This window comes from Anguilla anguilla, chromosome 8 (assembly GCF_013347855.1).
Source record: "Anguilla anguilla isolate fAngAng1 chromosome 8, fAngAng1.pri, whole genome shotgun sequence".
NCBI classification, from domain to species: Eukaryota; Metazoa; Chordata; class Actinopteri; order Anguilliformes; family Anguillidae; genus Anguilla; species Anguilla anguilla.
Genome location: NC_049208.1, coordinates 7,010,995 through 7,030,042, shown reverse-complemented (window position 1 = coordinate 7,030,042; position 19,048 = coordinate 7,010,995). Strand labels below are relative to the sequence as shown.

At 45.0% G+C, this 19,048-nt stretch overlaps 1 protein-coding gene across 3 annotated transcripts in view; it reads left to right on the top strand.

Annotated features, from left to right (window-relative positions):
• LOC118233893 (contactin-associated protein-like 2) overlaps nt 1–19,048 on the top strand; it is a 243,500-nt gene that overhangs the window by 209,448 nt on the left and 15,004 nt on the right. For all 3 annotated transcript variants that reach the window (XM_035429969.1, XM_035429968.1, XM_035429970.1), the window contains 5 exons: nt 6,946–7,164; nt 12,646–12,882; nt 13,642–13,884; nt 15,748–15,881; nt 17,580–17,673. In XM_035429969.1, coding sequence (XP_035285860.1) covers nt 6,946–7,164; nt 12,646–12,882; nt 13,642–13,884; nt 15,748–15,881; nt 17,580–17,673 — 927 coding nt within the window. The remainder of the gene's footprint in view (nt 1–6,945; nt 7,165–12,645; nt 12,883–13,641; nt 13,885–15,747; nt 15,882–17,579; nt 17,674–19,048) is intronic.

The window sequence follows — 19,048 nt, the reverse complement described above, 5'->3', positions numbered from 1 at the left end:
TGAAATTATAAATGGAAGCGAGCGGCGTGGTTACGGCTCCTATAATAACGCTTAACTGCTCATCGTCTGTTTCGCGCAGACGGGGAAGAGCTCTGTCCTCGTTTGGCCGGCCCGGTTTGTATGATTTGCGGCCTGCGTTTCTGGTCAGGCCGTGAAAAATGAAGGGAAACGTCTGTACCCGCCCCGACGAGGACCTGATAAAAATGGTAAAATGGACAGCGTTTATATAGCGCTTTTATCCAAAGCGCTTTACAATTGATGCCTCTCATTCACCCTTTCACACACACACTCACACCAACGGTGAAAGGCTGCCATGCAAGGTACCAATCAGTTTTTTTTTTTTTTGTAGGGGTTAGGCGTCTTGCTCAGGGACACTGACATGCCCAGGGCCGGGGATCGAACCGGCAACCCTCCAACTGCCAGACTTACCCCCTGAGCTATGTCGCCCCGCTGATCGAAGTGTTGTTTGTAACACTGCTCAATAAAAGGGAGCATCGAAGAGCAGTGTGCAGGGTTTTTACTTCTTTTTACAGTTGAATCCCCCTATAACTCCAGCACCTATACGCAGACTGGGGATGTCCGTGTGTTTTTCTACCTCAGGTCAGACCGCACACGTTTCGCGTCGGCCAATCAGAGTGGGTGGCAGGCGGTGTCGCAGTTGGACGGGCTCAGTGGGGGGGTTGGGGGGTTGGGGGGGTGGGGGGGGTCGTCGTTAACAGCTCTCGGGGGATTCTGGGAGCGTGCCAGCTCCCCTGAAGAGACAGAATTAATCGTGCCAGACGCGCTGTGAGTACGGCACCGGGCTCTGACTCGGAATTATCGATCGCAGCTTCACAAGAGCCGGTGCTGGTAACCCTTCAGAACAAGGGCTGCCCAACCCTGTTCCTGCAGATCTACCGTCCTGTAGGCTTTCACTCCAGCCCTAACAAAGCACACCTCAATCAACAGCTAGAGCAGGGCTGCCCAACCCTGTTCCTGCAGATCTACAGTCCTGTAGGCTTTCACTCCAACCCTAACAAAGCACACCTCATTCAACAGCTAGAGCAGGGCTGCCCAACCCTGTTCCTGGAGATCTACTGTCCTGTAGGCTTTCACTCCAGCCCAAACAAAGCACACCTCATTCAACAGCAAGAGCAGGGCTGCCCAACCCTGTTTGTGGAGATCTACCGTCCTGTGGGGTTTCATTTCAACCCCAATTTGGCACCCCTGATTCTACTAATTAGCAGCTCTGTTGAATGAGGTGCGCTTTGTTAAAGTTGAAATGAAAACCTACAGGACGGTATATCCCCAGGGACAGGATTGGGTTGCCCTGTTCCAGAACAAAGCCTGGCTAAAAGTTGCTGAGTCAATGAACAAACTTCATCCGGGTCGCGGGTGCGAGGGCAGCGGGACGGGACGGGGCGAGGCGTGACTGGCAGGCGTGTAATGAAGAAACAGCGGCGCTTCGGAAAGGTGAACGGAGCCATTTGGGAATTCCCCCCCCCCCCCCCCCCCCCCCACTCCCCTTACACTTCCTGCCGATTCCAGAGGCAACCGCGCCAAACCGCAGCCCCCCTGGGGACCTCCCCCCCCCCCCCCCCCGTTTGAGACCATCAACAGGCAGCTGCTGCTCGAGCCGGTGACCTCTAACTGCCCCGCCTTCTTCCGTGCGACCCTGCCTGCAGACCTGCCATTCAGTGACTGACAGGTGTCACTCGAATCTTAGCGAGGACAATATTACCCGGCCTCTAAGCTACGCTCTACCAAATGCCACTTTAAGTAGGATGAACGAGGACATTGCTCTCCATTTACAGGTTCGGTTAGGTATACAACTTCTTTAAAAGATTCCTATATTCTTATTGTGCATGATGTCAATTCATATAGTAAGTCATATATTCATATTTTATATATTACATTACAGGCATTTAGCAGACGCTCTTATCCAGAGCGACTTACACATCTTTTTTACATAGCATTTTACATTGTATCCATTTATACAGCTGGATATATACTGAAGCAATGCAGGTTAAGTACCTTGCTCAAGGGTACAACGGCAGTGTCCTACCCGGGAATCGAACCTGCGACCTTTCGGTTACAAGTCTAGTTCCTTACCCACTGTGCTACACTCCATATAGTCATTGTGTATGATGACAGGTCATATATAAGTCATATAGTCATTTTTAATTTCCCCAGGTAGTTAAATTGGATAAGAAATCCTTTATAAATCACGCTGCACCCAGCCATTCAGAGAGGGAGTCAGTTGCTGTGTCCTTAGTTGTCATTTCAAATATTTGATAAGCCTGTTACAGGCTTGCATATCAATTATCCCTTCCTGTGTTGTTATTTTAGAGAGAAAAAAAAAAAGTCAAATTACGGTTTGTGACTATTTTGAGTCCCTGTGCAAACACGTAAGTATCAGAGTAAGACTGAAAAGATGTCACCATTAATATAGATGCATTCTGCAAACGAGGAGATAAATGCTTGTACAGGTAACAGGGTTGGAACCTGGTGATTTGTGGCACCTTCCCTCAGTGTCACATCACTTAAAAGTTTCTTTTTTTAGTGCGAATCATACTTAATAATTATGTAAATTAAATCAGCCATCTGTTTAAATATCCACACTTTCTATTCTCCTTCCCTTATTAATATACACTCTGAAGTAGACTGGCTGAATTTAATTGAAATATGTCACAAATAAATTGATGTGTTTTTTTTTTTCTTGTTAGTTGCTTGTTGAGTCAATTTGATGAAAAACTGTTTCTCAAGGAAAAAAAAAATCTAAACTTTCGAATTTAAATGCGAGTTAAAGTTAAGGACAAGTATTGATTAAATCCGTGCCTACGTGCTGAAAGTTTGAAACAGACAGAAAGTACAAGAAACACCACCAAACTGCCGATGAACACCTCTGAAGGTTATGCTCCAGCTCGATCATCTGAAATTAGAAACTTTTTTTTGATGAGACAAGCAACCCTTGCTCTGAATTTCTGCCGAGAAGCTTCGCAGCGATGGGACAGCATTGGGATCTAATCTACATTAAATCTACCGAATTGTTTCCCTGCTGAAATAACACAAACTAATATTCTGCAGACAGACGCTGGTGATCGGAAAAACTGGGCAGGCCCATTTCTGTGTGCTTCGCTGGAACGTGTACCACTGGGGGCCTCACTTATAAAAAGGCTTGTGTGCACAGATTTGATCCTGAATTCAATGGGTTTGGTTTTTATGGGAAAATCGATGCACAAATTGAGATTTATAAAACTTTTTTATTTTTTAAAAAGAAGCTCTTATTTGAAAGCATCAGAACACAAACTTCAGAGGATTTTCCTGACCTTTTGCTTGTGGTTATGCAGCTGTGTTGCAGGATCAATGCAGTGGTGGGAATATTTTGCCACGTTTGGAGATGTGTACAGGGTAACAGGCCACATGTGTGTCAGCTTTATTTTTGTGATAAGCTTCAAATGCAATGTTATGGGTCATTAACATTGCTGTTGCAGCCATACACATAGGTTTGGGTTAGACAGGGTGACCCACAATCTTTTCATATGAATTAATTGCTAGACTAGCTTGTATGCTTGTGAGGTTTTATGTTTGATGATGCTAGACTTAGTGGTCCACTAGTGTGTCTCCCCGAAAGTTGAAATGAATCCTCTGCCTATGATTGCAGCACTTGCTGTTAGCACTATCAAGTGTGCAAACCTTCATGTAAAATAGAACAAACTTTATGGTTTTCTAATTTGAAATCGATGTGCAAATTAAATGTGCAATTTTAAAATGGCCATATATAAGTTACATATCAAGTTTCGCAGGGAGTATAAAGCAGAAAATCTGACCGTATCAGGATATTGGAGTGGGTGCAGTTCAGTGGGTGCAGTTGATAATGCTTATTCATATGTGCACAATTTCAGGACGATTTCTGATTCATAAATGTACCGTCCATAGGAATATTTATTTGTGCGTGTGGGTCCTAGGAACACTGTCGGAATTTAGGAGAAATTCCAAGAAGATTATTTATACTAGGCCCCAGGTTTATACCCCTAGACACTTGGAACTTCACAGCAGGTACAGCTAATCCTTATTGCTCAGATTTGGATAGTTGTTCTGTGGTCCAGGGCTTTGAACCTGAGGTTTAAACTCCGGCTAATGATGCGGCAATTGGCCTGACTTATCCCATTAGAGTGGCAGCCTGCCTGGCTTTGGACTGGTGTGACAAATCGAATAATTGAAGCTAATTAAGCACTTATTAGTTTAGGCCGGAAGCTTTGTGTGAGCGCGGGTCCAAAGACAATCTCCAAGGGCCTTTCTCTTCCTACACGGTGTTTAGGTTGGGATTTGGGTAGCGTTGGCTGGTCCTGTGTGACTGATCATTGATCAGTGTGGAGCTGGAATCACACTCTACTTGACATACAGGTAATGAAGGGGAAGAGGCAGTTTTTTTTTAAAAATAGGGTGCTGGGTCACAGCACAGCCTTTTCACACCTTGCTGTAGATTCTACCAGCATCTGGAATTCTGCAGGAGGACAGGCAGAGAAAGAACAGTACTGTTCCACATCAGCGCCACCAGAGTTCCATTCGTGGGTGTACTGGAGAAATCTGTGGGTGTGCAGTCACACACCTGGTGGGCAAGAGGGGCAGGTTGCAATCGTAGACCGGGGGCAAGGGAGAGGGGGGTATTTTTGGGGGTACCAGTGAAAAACTGGGTGTGTCTCTGCCCGTGCTCAGGATAGGATCGCTCGTTAAGTAATGACGGCCTTCTTCCTTGCTTAACCCTTTAAGGGTGTGAGATCACAAATATGTGATTCTTAACTGAACATTCTAATGCTGATGTCACAATTAATGCTGCTGGAAATTGGAAAGCAATGGAGTTCTAGAACACTCAAAAAAATGTTCAAACAACCCTACTTTTCAAAGGCACTTTTAAGTGCACTCAAAAAAATGGCAGGAAGGTGTCCCATGTTTCCGATAGTGTGGGGCCCTGTATGCCTTTTTCACACCTTTGACTGCCGCTCTCTGCAAAGTGACAGCTAAGAGCAGGCTTGTGAGCAGGTTAAACTCTCGTTAATTAGTGTTTGTGTCAGATCCTTCTAACAGAGTTTCAACTGAAATGCACAGTTCATCATGTTTGAAAAAAGTATGTCTAATTTTTTAAAAACTTTGAAATGTTCATGTCAAACTAATGTATCAAAGGTATAGCATAAATGTACAGCATTACTTCACATTACATTCATACTCAATTCAATACATGCACTGCTGGTTCTCTGAAACTCATTAATTCTTTCCAGTTCTATGCAAAATATATACTATTCCAAACTATATCTGTAACCATCCAATGAGAAAGCCCCAATCTGCAAGACAGCTGAGCACAAAAGTGCGTTCCCTTTCATCAGAATATTCCCTTTTATCTGACGCCGAACAGCCAGTGCATCTCGTCATTAAAATGTAAGATCGCAAATGTGTGACTGGAATGTTCTTCAGCTGAACATTCTAATGATGATGTCACAGTCGCTACCGGTGACTGAAAGCAGTGGAGTTCTAGAACACTGACTTGGAATTTTTGAAGGAAAAAAAAAAACATTCAAAAATACCTCCTCTTCAAAGGGTTAAATATAATTGTGTGTTATTATGCCCTTTGCAGTGTCTCTGCAGGTAGCAAACGCTCTCCCCCTCCCTCCCTCCCCCCCTCCCTCCCTCCGCTTCCCGGTAAAAACACCTCGCTAAGTCTGCCGCTTTACCGCCATACAGCGCCCCGCGGCAGGAAGCGACAGCTGACAGCGTGCGACATCTCGCACCGCCGCCCCTTCGAGCGGCGAGCCGTCTCCGTCGCTCGAAACGCCCGGCAGAAAGAGAAAAACCCGCGTCGCGCGGTTTTCACGGGCTGAGGTGAAAAACCAATTTGCCAGAGCCTGACTGCTCAGACGCCGAGCTCAGCGAGAATTTGCATGACTAAATTTGCAGGTGGGGGAGGTGGGGGGGGGGGGGGGGGTGAGGAGGGGACGTGTCTTTGGGTTTAACATTCAGGGGGCTGTGATCGGCCTCTGAAACAGATCTCAAGCGTGCCGAGGAGGAGACCAGATTAACCCCCTGAGTTGAGCACTGAGATTTTATAAACACGTCTGCTGCTTTGCTCAGTGGTTTTTTTGTGTCACGAATCTGGATCTCACCCAATCTGTAAACTAAAATTACAGTCAGCTGGTGATTCTGTTACCTGTCATTTGGGAGCGTTTGTTCGTATACGATGGCATGTTATTCGTTTTTGCCTTTTTTTCTAGCTGCTCAAAAGGGGGAAGGAAAGACACGTGTTCCCCCAAAGAATGCTAATGACCGAAGCGGGTCGGGATGTAAAGAATGTTTATTAAAAAGATTGTGGGATCATAATGTTTGTGATTTACCCAGCGTACATTCACTGGGTGAAACATTTTCATATTTAACAGCAGTGCTGGCCCTGGGGTTTTAGTGGCCCTGAACAAGAATATTGTCGTGGCCACAAAGTACTCAACAACAAAAAAATGTAATTGTGTTGCGCAGGGATGGTTGTGTGGCCCTAAATGACTGAATAGAGTGTTTGTGCCAGCAGCCAGCTCTGTTTAACAGTCTATTTGTGTGTGTGTTGGTGTGTGTGTGTGCGTGTGTATGTGGTGTATGTGTGTGTGTAATGTACGTGTGTATGTGTGTGTATGTGTGTGTGTAATGTACGTGTGTATGTGTGTGTGTGTGTGTGTGCGTGCATGCGTGTATGTGGTGTGTGTCTGTGTGTGCGTGTGTGTGGTGTGTGTGTGTGTGTATGTGGTGTGTGTGGGTGTGTGTGTGTGTGTATGTGGTGTGTGTGTGTGTGTGTGTGGTGTGCGTGTGTGTGTGTGTGTGTGTGTGTGTGTGTGCGTGCGTGTGTGTGTGCGTGTGTGTGTGCGTGCGTGCGTGCGTGCGTGCGTGCGTGCGTGCGTGCGTGTGTGTGTGTGTGTCTCCCCCCTGAAGCCCCCTCGGTGGTGTCCTTCTCCTTCGACGTGGGGAACGGGCCGGTGGAGCTGAGCGTGCGCTCGCCCTCGGAGCTGAGCGACGACCAGTGGCACCGGGTCAGCGCCGAGCGCAACGTGAAGGAGGCCATCCTGGTCCTGGACCAGCAGCACAGGGAGGTGCGGCCCGCGCCCCCCCAGGGCCACACCCGCCTGGAGCTCTACAGCCAGCTCTACGTGGGTAAGAGCGCGCGTGCGGGACGTCCCACAACACACCGTGGGACAGCTTCGTTCTGTCCTTCACTACTGTGTGATGCTACAGTCGCTGTTTCAGCTTATTTACACATGACATGATATATTACACAAGCTTGCATATACAAACACACATACACACACACACCCAAACACACACACACACACACATATACACACACACCCAAACACACATACACACGTAGAAATTTGTATTTGGTTGATATGTTTATTCTATGTTTGTTGTACTCATGCTTTGGCAATATGTATCTGCATACGTCATGCCAATAAATCAATAAATTTGATTGCTGCTGTTAACATGGCAGCAGGGGGGAGAGAGAGAGAAAAAGAGAGAGAGACAGACAGAGACAGAGTGAGTGAGAGAGAGAGCGAGAGACAGATGAGCTGATCATAAAACCAGAAAATCTAGCCTAGTTATGATTGCAGAGGCAATGATGGGTAGTATGCCATAAATCCACAAATTCTCCCGAACAGATGTGAATCCTCCCAGAGAGGAATTGTAGAAAATATTCAGAAGTTAGAGCACATTACAACACTAGCAGTAAAATACAGCTTTGCCTGTCATAAACTGATGGACAGTGGTTGACCACAAAAAATTCATTAATTTATTAATAATAATAATTATCATTATTATTGATTGTTATTATTACTGCTCTGATGTAGTGCTTGTTACTACAGTTAGATGCAGTAATTATTATGATTAATTTGCATTCATGTCTAGTGTAATTTCTGTATGTACGTTTTGCAGTGTTTACATATGTATTTCATGCCAATAAAGTGTGAATTTGAATTTGAAATGCAGAGAGAGGGAGAGCAAAAGAAAGAGAGAGAGAGAGAGAATGTATACTTTGACGTCAAACAGGAATGAATTACACAAATCCAGGAAGAGAGAGGAGAGAGAGAACCAGGGAGAGAGGTGTAGAGAGAGTGAAAGAGGGAGAGAAAGAGAGAGAGATGGAATGTATGCAGGGTACACAATCAAAAATGAATTACACAAATCAAGGGCATGCCAGTTTCGTGAGGGTGTTTATGTCTGTAAATAGACACACAACGCGCAGTGTGGCGTAATTATAGTAACTTAGTGGAGTCTTTGAAGTCTCCCTTTGAATGATGAATCATGTCCTACACGGGATGCGAGTTTATCCGAGCGGAACGCCGTAATGTATGGTAATAAAGCGGTTTGCGGTAATTACATCCAAATAGCTCCGTTTATGCAAAGCGCGCGCTCTCGCTTACAGTCGTCATTTATTTTTAACTGTGGAGATTACGTTATTAATAAGGGAAAATAACTTCTTTTTTTCCCCACAATACGCATTACTGTTTTTTTCCCCCACAGCAGAGACAATGTATAGCAGTGAATGAGCAGGTGGTTTAGAGTAAAAGAATGCTTATTCGTTTCTTAATCCATCTGGCTTTTACATAAATGATGGCTGAAATTAATTTTCATTATTGTCCTTCTGTAGCCATTACATAATTGCAATTTTATGGGTACTGTACAAAAACAGCTAATGGGATACCGTAACCATGACGAATAAACATTTGTTATGTTGACAGTACCTCACAGAAAGGGAATTATGTATATTTATGTATATTAATGGAGAAATTTATGCAGCAGTCTTCATTTTTGATGCATGTTCATTGAGACTTGTTCTTTCAAGCTTATAGAAAATATGCAGGCATGATTTCTTGCTTTGCTGGAAATGCCAAAAACTAATATTCTTTAAGACCTTAATGCCAGCATAATACCCAAGGGGAATCTCTTGAAATACCACTTTGGCTTGACTTAAACTGATATAATGAGGTTTTCTCTCAAGGCAAAGTGGATAATGTTGGTAAATATTGTGAAATAATGTGGCAGAGAGAGGTTCAAAATAATGGTGTTAAAATAACACACAATAACAGTGCGATTCAGGCTATTCTTATGGAAAGTAGCTACACATTAACAGTTAAACAGTGGAACTTATGGAATAAAAATCCATATTGAAACATTCTATATAAATGTCTGATATAGTAGAATATACAGCACTACAGTAGGCATTGCATGTTACAAAATTAAACAAAAAGTAGTTTTGCTAAACAAATTTTACCTGTACGACTGTACTCATTCGACCATACTTGAGAATACATCCTTACAACCTTTGGAAGGATGCGATCATCTGTCTACTCCCCGCATTCTTAAAATAATCCCCTTGGAGTGTGGCACTGGCACGGTATATGAACAGCAGACAAAGCAGTCCAGGTGAGGTCAAAGGTCACTCCGCAGGTAAATAATAATTTCATTGTGTTCTTGCCTTTGGAAAACTTTAAACCTTTAGAAAGGCTTTCCAACCTTCTCTTTATTTTTCATCTGTTAAGGTTTTCCATATTTACACGACGCTTGTCGACAAAGGTTTATGACTCAGAAAGGGTGTTAAATTATTTTTTGCTGTGATTGAAAGCTTGATTCCTTGTTTTTTTTTGTTTTTTGTTTTTCATCAAAAACGCTTTCACTAGAAGTGTGAGCCAAATGCGACAATGCTTCTAATAAAAGGCTCCATGAAACTGTTTCCTTTATCTGGTTTCAGATCAAGTCTTCTAAACTGCTGAACTAATGGCTACAGCGCTTCTCTTTGTAAGGACAGTTCACAGGGCACGCGCATTGTCACTGCCCACTTGGTTCAATCCCGGGGTTTATCGCCGGATTGTTGTTTTAATTTCCCAGTAAACTAACTTTTATCTCCAATTAGATTAGTCCGCAATAGGTGATAATTGTGAGCTAAACTTTGGTTCAGTGTTTCCACACTCAACCCCAAGGTGCCCCTTAACCTCCCTGCTGGCATTAAAATGTCTGTTTGCGATTTTTTCATTTCCAGTTTATTTTATTTCCACCGTCGCCTCATTTATTTCCTCGCGCTCGTTACATTTTCAGGTTTGTATTCTTAATTGATCAATGTTGTCTTCTTGTTATTGTAGTATTTTTCGCATGAGGAAATGTGTTTCCCTGAATTTTGTTAACGCTTCATTTGTACAATGTTTTTTTCTTCTTCTGGCTTTCTTTCTCGCAAGTGTAATTTGTCGTTGTTCGCGCTCGCAGCGTTTACATAGCACGCTTAAAACACCGCGGCAGCGCGAAATGAAATTGAAGACTGCTCTCTCTCTCACTTAATCTGTCCGCCGTTGCTCTGCCTCATTATTCTGGAAGTGAAACTTCTTAATTTTTCATTCGGTTTCGTCTGCCGTTGCTCTCCCCCTGGTTCGCCCGCTTGTTAAAGTGTGTTCTCCGTTCTGGCTCCTGCCTTGTACGCGTCGCTCCCGCGGGGAATCCCGGCGTCGTTTCGGCACGGTTGGCTCGTTTACTCCATCACGACTCTCATCATCTAGCAGTTGCGGTTATATTGCTCTGTATTTTGCTTAGTAGACACCTTTATTACACATATTTCCATATGATAACAGTTTATGCAACTGTTTTTATGCCTCCGCGACGGCACAGCAGCGACCGGACGCATTATGTTTTCGGGTTGTTCGTCTGTCCGTCCATCCGTTCGTCCGTCCGTCCCGATTCTCGTGAACACATCTCAGGAACGCCTGGAGGGAATTTCTTCAAATTTGGCACAAACGTCCACTTGGACTCAAGGATAAACTGATTAGATTTTGGTGGTGAAAGGTAAAGGTCACTGTGACCTCACGTCCATCCCATTCTCTCGTGAACAGGAACGCCTTGAGGGAATTTCTTCAAATTTGGCACAAACGTCCACTTGGACTCAAGGATAAACTGATTAGATTTTGGTGGTGAAAGGTAAAGGTCACTGTGACCTCACGTCCATCCCATTCTCTCGTGAACAGGAACGCCTTGAGGGAATTTCAAATTTGGCACAAAGGTCCACTTGGACTCAAGGATGAGCTGTTTTGATTTTGGTGGTCAAAGGTCAAGGTCACTGTGACCTACTATGTTTGGACATTGTCGGACTTTTAGAAAAAATCTGGGAATGTAAATCTGGGCATTTGTGTGACAGGAGAGAACACCGACTGGTCCCAACAGGTTTACCCTTGGGCAAATTAATCTGAATTTATATTAACACCCATTTGAATTTATTTGAATTTGGGTATTCCGTTAACTGTAGATAGGCTACGTGTAGGCCTATTCCTTGCTTAAAGGGATAATTTAATAAAAGCACTTTGAATCATTAGGCGACAAAAAATGGAACTCCATAAGTAGCAAACATGAAAACGAACAGCAAGCTTACACATCTTGGCACGCTGTCATAATAAGCGGGCACAAATGAATGTTTTGAAAGTTTCCTTTTTTTTCGCGTCTTTGAACGCTTGAACACTTGACCAATAACGAGGAGCGAAGAGGAGTTTCAACAGCTGCGTCGTCAAGTTTAATTAAAGACTGCCGTGGAGTGTGGGTGAGAATTAACAGCCGGGCTTTGACAGTTTGTTTGCTGGGTTGACAAATGCGGCATTATCGCTACACGCAAACATTCTAATCGGATTCGGTTGGTGACGGTTTGACCGCGTTCCGTCCGGCAAGACGGCTTGGACCAATCAGAACTGCCTTTAACGGCCATTTAGGTCAAAGGCAACCTGACCTAACACGCGGGACCGTGTAGCTCTAATCAAAGAGCCCGTTCCCAGAGGAGCAGGTTAATAGAGTCTCTGAGCGTGCTGACGTTTAATGAGTTTTCACTGGACTGCTGTTCACGAGCTGCTCTGTCCTTGCATTGCATTCAGGCAGGTACTTGTGGTTTTTTTATTTATTTATTTTTTTAGCGCAACACAATGTCTGTGTTCAGTGCTCTGAATGTTTCGCTTCTGCCCGATATCAGAACCTTCGTTCGTTTTTCTCTGGCAAAATGGATAGATTGTGAATAAACCGCCGTCTTTCACAAGTCATATGCAGACATCTGATCGTTATTTTAAACTGGAACCAAAGTATTTTCTGCTACATTGCAGTGCCGTGAAAAAGTATTTGCACCTTTCCCGATTTTCCTCTATTATTGCATAATTGTCACACTGAATGGTTTCACCTTTAGGCAAAAAGTAATTATTTCATTTATTTTTTGCATTAAATAAATCAAATGATCATTTAATCATTGTGTTTGCACAGTATCCATTTGCCTAATACTACATTTTGTCTAAAGATATGCAGCCATTCAGTGTGACAGATATGCAACAGTACAGTAAATCAGGAAGGTGGGCTTGTACTTTTCCACGGCACTGCTTACAGTGGTTTAGGGTTTCAGTTGGTACTGCTGCAGTGAGACATCTTCCCGCAAGGCAAATTTGCATATATTTTTTTTGTATTTCCCCAGGAACTACTTGTTGTTTGCAAAACCACCACCAGGTGGCAAATGTGAGCTCTCAAAACCACAATTAACACTTCAAACATGTGACTCACAAGAAAACTAGAATAGTGGCTTGCGTCAAATAGTGTATATATTCAGCACAATCTCTGTTTTCTTCACAGGTGCGGCCGGGGGCCAGAGGGGGTTCCTGGGGTGCATCCGCGCCCTGCGGATGAACGGCGTGACCCTTGACCTGGAGGAGAGGGCGAAGGTCACCCCGGGGGTGAAGCCGGGCTGCTCGGGGCACTGCACCAGCTACGGGATGTACTGCCGCAACGGCGGCAAGTGCGTGGAGAAGTACAACGGCTACTCCTGCGACTGCGTCTCCACGGCGTACGATGGGCCCTTCTGCACCAAGGGTGAGGAGCCGCCGCCGCCGCCGCCGCCGCCGCCGCCGCCGCCGGGGGGGGGGCCCGTGGCGTTCGGATCGATACCGCGACCTCCACCCATAACCCTGCCCCCTCTCCCCCCCCCGCTGCTTGTGGCCTCTTATCCTTTAGCGAGCGCTCGCTCGGTAAGACGCTGGTCCGACAGCGAGGAACGATGTTTTCTGTGTCCCGTTGCCCCCCCTCTCTCCGCCCCCCCCCCCCCGGCGCTCTGTTCGCTGTGACAGCGACGTTAAAAGGCCTCCCGTCCTGGAACACGGTTGCCGTGGCGAAGATCAGGACGTGCGTTTTCTCTGGCGTTAAAAGAACGTGTGAAATGTTAACCTCGTTCTTCAGAGATGCTGGGGTGGGGAGGTGGGGGGGGGGGTTGCTGGCTGAGGGGTGCCTTTAGGCCTGTCAGCACTGTCTGTCCTCTGTCACGCTGTCTTACCTGTGCACCCCGCTGAAAGACACAGCCTTCCTACCCGTTCACACTGAACAGATGTCTCTGACGGATTTGTTTTGCTCTTTTTAAATGCACATCAGAATGTGAGGAGCGTCGTGTGTGTTAGTACTGTTTGTGGGTGTCTGTGTGTGTGTGTGTGTGGGCGCATGTGGGTGTGAGTGTATGTGTGTATGTGTGCTTGTGTGTGCGTTTGTGTGTACATGACTGTACCAGTATGGGCCAGTTACAGTAGGAAACACATCACTCTATAGGTAAAACGCATCACTTCCTGTATTTGCGTTTCGCAGACGTGGGCGGGTTCTTTGAGGCCGGAACCTTCCTGAAGTACAGCTTCCTGCCGGAGGCCACGGCAGCGGCGGCGGCGGCGGCGGTGAAGGAGGCGAAGGGGCTGTCCCTGGCTCCGCCCCTGGAGACCAACCTGACCCGGGAGGAGGTGTCGCTCAGCTTCAGCACGTCCAGCGGGCCCGGCATCCTGCTCTACGTCAGCTCGCGCACGCAGGACTACCTGGCGGTGGTGCTGCGGCAGGATGGTGAGGAGCGCCAGCCGGTCGCCGCGGTTACCGAGGGTTACGGCGGTCGCCGCGGCGATGCGCGGGAGGGGGGACGTGCTGTTCCGGAAGAGGCTTGGCCGGGTTTGGGCTCCCGGTCTAGCTCAGGGGGCTGTCAACCTCTCCTGGTCCAGGGAACCCCCCCCCCACCCCCACCCAGGCTGACAGGCAGCCAGGGGACCCCCCATTATAAATTGGCCAAGATTTCCTAGCTTAACTTCCCGTGGAAGGTTTCCGGAAACTTTCTGGGAATTTTCCGGAACTTTTCCGACCCTTTGCAACCCCAGCCCAGGCTCTGCTGTAATTCATTTTTTAAATTTCGGAATAGTCAAACGGTTCCCTGTGCTTTCACAATAATGACAAAAACCCTTTCTCTTCTTTTCCTTTACGTCTGTTTCAAAGGCGAAATGTTGTTTGCAACCTTCGTCCCACTCAACAGAGATGAAGAAAACCCTTTCTTTGTGTAATAATTGAAACGTGTAAAATCTGAAAGCAAGTGTTTCTTTTTCTGATGTGGTTGAGAGACTGTCAGGTCCACACGGGTGTCGCCATGTTTGCAAATGCTGTGTTGGTTCAAACAGTGAACTACTGATGGACAGCGGTTCAGTGGTCAAGGCAACCACTGACACTCTTTCTTGTAGTTACACCATTGCCATGATTGGCCGTGCTGGATTTACAGCTTGCAAACATGCCCCTCATCTCTGTTAAATCCAAAATGACCCTGAATTATTGATTTGATATACTGTGCTGTTTACACAATGAAACAATTTGAATTTCACTTCCTTGAAACATCCAATGCCACAAAAAAATAACCGTTCAAAAAGGTTTGATTATTCCTCCTGCTCCATGAATTATGCAGGAGAAATAACTTTTGTTCTTTAAATTACTTTTTCGTTTGACGGATTTTACACAAACTTTCACATTCAGACTCAGAAATGACATTATGCTCAACGGGGTGGGGGTGGGGGGGGGGGGGGGGCAGGGGAGGAGAGGGGGCGGTTTTTAAATGTTTTCGTTTGATCTTTTTATCTTTTTTCATGAGAACAATGTTTTCATTAAAAATAAAGCAGTGAAATAAATGCACAGGCACTTTTGCTTGTCACAGTCAGCCTAATTTCCTGCAAAGCAAAGGATTTGTTGGTGTTTTTGCATAAGTCAGTGAAGCTAATATAGTTCCACCAGTGGAAGTGGAAGATAATGTTCATTACCCTGAACAAGCATAGTTTTTATTTATTTATATATTTCCAATAGATGAATTCGGAGAGCGTAATGGGTAATTATATTTTGGTGTGTGTGTTCCTGATGGTTGGAGGTGATACACTGCTGTACAATATTAATTTAGACCGTACCGACTGTGTCGTGCTTCATAAAGTTGTATACAGTATAACACACTTAACACACTTGCTGTTTCCCTGTTTAACTCAAAAATAGTATTCTAAAGATGTATTTGTATCGCATGAAATGCCGAGGAAATTGCAGCAATTTCACCCATCATTCTGCACCCAGTAGGTACCAATTTGATTTAAATTGACTCAATTGTAACAGCAGGTGATTTATGTACTTGTATACACTGTATCATTGCATCTGTGTGTGTGTGTTTGCGTGCGTGTGCTTGGGCGTGCGTGTGTGTGTGTGCTTGGTGAGTATGCATGGGCGTGTGTGTGCGTGTGTGTGTGCATGTGTGAGTGCATGTGTGTGTGCATGGGTGAGTGTGTGCATGTGTGCATGGGCGTACGTGTGTGTGTGTGCCTTCACGTGTGCATGGGTGAGTGTGTGTGTGTGTGTGTGTGTGAGCGAGCCTGTGTGTGTGACCGGATTTTGTCTTGATGTCTCTCTCCCTGACAGGAACCCTGCAGGTGCGTTACAGCCTGGGGGGGCTGAAAGAGCCGTTCACCATCAACGTGGACCAGCGCAACATGACCAACGGCCAGCCCCACAGCGTCAACATCTCCCGCCACGAGCGCAGCATCCAGCTGCAGGTGAGCCGCTGGGGTGTGTGTGTGAGAGAGTGTGTGTTTGAGTGTGTGTGTGTGTGTGTGTGTGTGTGTGCGAGAGTGAGTGTGTCTGTGTGAGTGAGTGAGAGTGTGTGTGTGTGTGTGTGTGTTTGAGTGAGTGAGTGAGTGAGTGAGTGAGTGAGTGAGTGAGTGAGTGAGTGAGTGAGTGTGTGTGTGTGTTTGAGTGAGTGTGAGTGGGTGAGTGAGTGTGTGTGAGTGAGTGAGTGAGTGTTTGGTGTTTGTTTGTGTATGAGTGTGAGTGAGTGAGTGAGTGAGTGTTTGGTGTTTGTTTGTGTATGAGTGTGTGTGTGTGTGTGTGTGAGTGTGTGTATGAGTGCGTGTGTGTGATTGTGTGAGTGTAAGTGGCAGACACTGCTGCAGAGAGAGTCAAAAATGACGCCGCCCGCTGCAATCTCATTGTTTGCAGGGTGAATCCAGAAAGTGAGACAGAGTCTGTAAGCGAATCAAAATCTGATTTCTCTCCCTCATCCTCATCACTGGTATCAACGTGATGAAAAAAAGAAACAGGGAGGTTGAAACCATGCGAAACAGTGTGACGAAATTACATTTCATTTAAAGGCCAGGAAAGGGGAAGGGGGAATTCCGGTGGGGGGTTTTTTTTTTTTGATTCATCAGGGAGCCATTGAAATAAAAAGATCGCGTTATCGCCCGATCTAACGGACGAATCGGGCCCGTAATGGGGAAGGAACTAGGAGTGATTATTTCTCGATCCTCGCTCGGGCTGAGGCGGGCGATTTGTATTCACGGCGCTAAGCGGGCGAGGCGGGGAGACGTGTCCTCGAGCTCTGGAGGTAATTCCGCGGGACTTATTCTCGGATATGAATACTGGCTGGCTGAGAGTTGCAGTGGCGATGCGGTATCTGATTTTTTTTAAAAACGGCAACAACAACAACAACCGCCTAATGAGTGTCCCCCGAAAATTAGCACGACCCGTTCTGTCCCACGGTCCCATCTGGCCAAAGTCACAGCGGCCTGAATGCAAACTGCCGCTAGCATTTCTATTAAACAAAGTAAACTCTGGAAAATTTTATTTAATTTACATACTGATGCGCCTAACCCATTCTAATTGCTACCATCATTCTTGTGATGTTACCTCCAGTAAAATATAAAGGTAATGACCCTTCAATAAACAGAATGAGACTCGATACAGGATAAGACTTAATACATGAATGCTGTATTAAATGGTCGTCTTTGTTATTGGTAAAAAGCCCAGCAGCTCAAGTTACCTTTAACATTCTTAATGGAATGTTCATCCTCTGCAAGGTGCAGTAACACTGATACCTTCCGGAGGCAATGAACACCATTACTTAACGTCCACAAAATTACGCTCCTCAGGCTGGTTTAAATTGTACAGCTATTGTTTTCAAATTCCTTTCTTCTGTGCTAAACAGTTGGAAAAATAGACACATTTCAACAAGTTCAAAGGATATTGAAATGACAACTTTGCTTAGATTTATATTATGCAGTGTACACAATTCCCTTTTTTCCTTTCGATAAAACAACTAAAGGAACTTGATCTATTTAGAAATGTTGAGTCCGTAGAAATTACTGCCTTTTCCTGAGGGAAATGCACGTAAATGACATGTCATTCATTTTATAGGTGGGGCAATATTTTGACCTTTGACCTGTGTCTCCATTTGTCTGTCTGTCTGTCTGTCTCAGCTGGACCACTATCCTCCAGTCAGCTACACACTTCCCGATGCATCCGACACCACTTTCAACCTCATCAAGGCCCTCTTCCTGGGAAAAGTCTATGGTGAGTTCCGGCAAAACAGAATCCAGCAGTGTCATCGGTGTGTCTTGCTTATATACTGTTCAAGATTTTTTTTTTTTTTTTAGGGGGGGGGGGGGGGGGTCCTTGTTAATCATTAAAATGACATGGTGGTACAAATCCCTGGTGCAACTCCTCCTCTCATGAAGAAGCTTTTCCTCCAGACCTTTCATTCAATATGCTGCTTTCCCTGTTGGACAAACGGCTGTTGGAACTGAGCATTTCCATGTTACAGAATAACAATACAGAATAAGTCAATAAACAATACTGAAAGCCGTGTTTGTGACACCTTTTTCCCCTTGGTGTTAATCATGGGGGAGATACGACTCTTACTGTGTGATTTGCGTTCTGTGTGAGTTACTGAATCCCAACCAATTGCAGCCGTGACACCTTGGGTATGCCCGTCGATGCTGTCGGTTGATTGATACTGATAAGGTTTCCAAAGCTTAAGTGGATTGGAGAGGAGATATATAATCTGTTATGATTTAATAAATTGAGCCGTATCTATTGCTGTGGGGTAAGATGTCAGGCTGAGAATTCCTCAAGCCCATAGGCTCTGTAGAGTTTATCAGCACCTGCCAGATTTTGGGAAGACAGATCCCATTAGTGTGAAAGATAGGTGCGCAACACAAAGAAATAGTTTTATTTCTTGCCCTCAAAGGCTAAGCAGTCATCTTTGTGCCTGTTATGTATGCAGTACTGTGTGAATTTGTGACTGATGTACTCAAGCTTTTGATCATCTCTTGCTGAATACGATTGCTTTGTCATAGACATAAAACCGAAATGGATATTTCTAACATTCTGTTCTTCTTCCTGTTTTATAGTGCATGGTTAGGTCTGGTGCATTATAATGTAGAATAATGGTCATGCTTCACTTACAGTGCACAGCTGCCATACAAGTAATCAGTGGGAAAATGTGTCATATTGTAATGCCGTCACTAGGGGGAGCCAAAGTAATATTGTTCTCATAGTGTTCCCTAGTCGTGGCTTCGATCTTTCAAAACAAGAGAGAATGTCACTGGAACAATGCCATTGTTACAGCTGTTATCACAATGACACTGTCACAGTCAGGTTGTTTTAGATATTCATTTAATTTTATAGTTGTTATATAATTATGTTCATGAGACTCGTTTCCTAGTGTTTTCACATATGGCAAATGTGTGCCTCTCCTAACAGAAACGTTATATAAAGCATGCTAGCTTACTGTAGCGTTATGTAGCATTTGGCCTGTTTTCTTGTACAGGATTTTCCTTTATTTCAACAAGGCTATCCTTTTCTGAGCCTAATGCCATTTTGAGAAGCATTTTCTAATGAAAGCCCTGGATATTATTGATTTAGCTGCTTATGGGTGTAAGTGTGT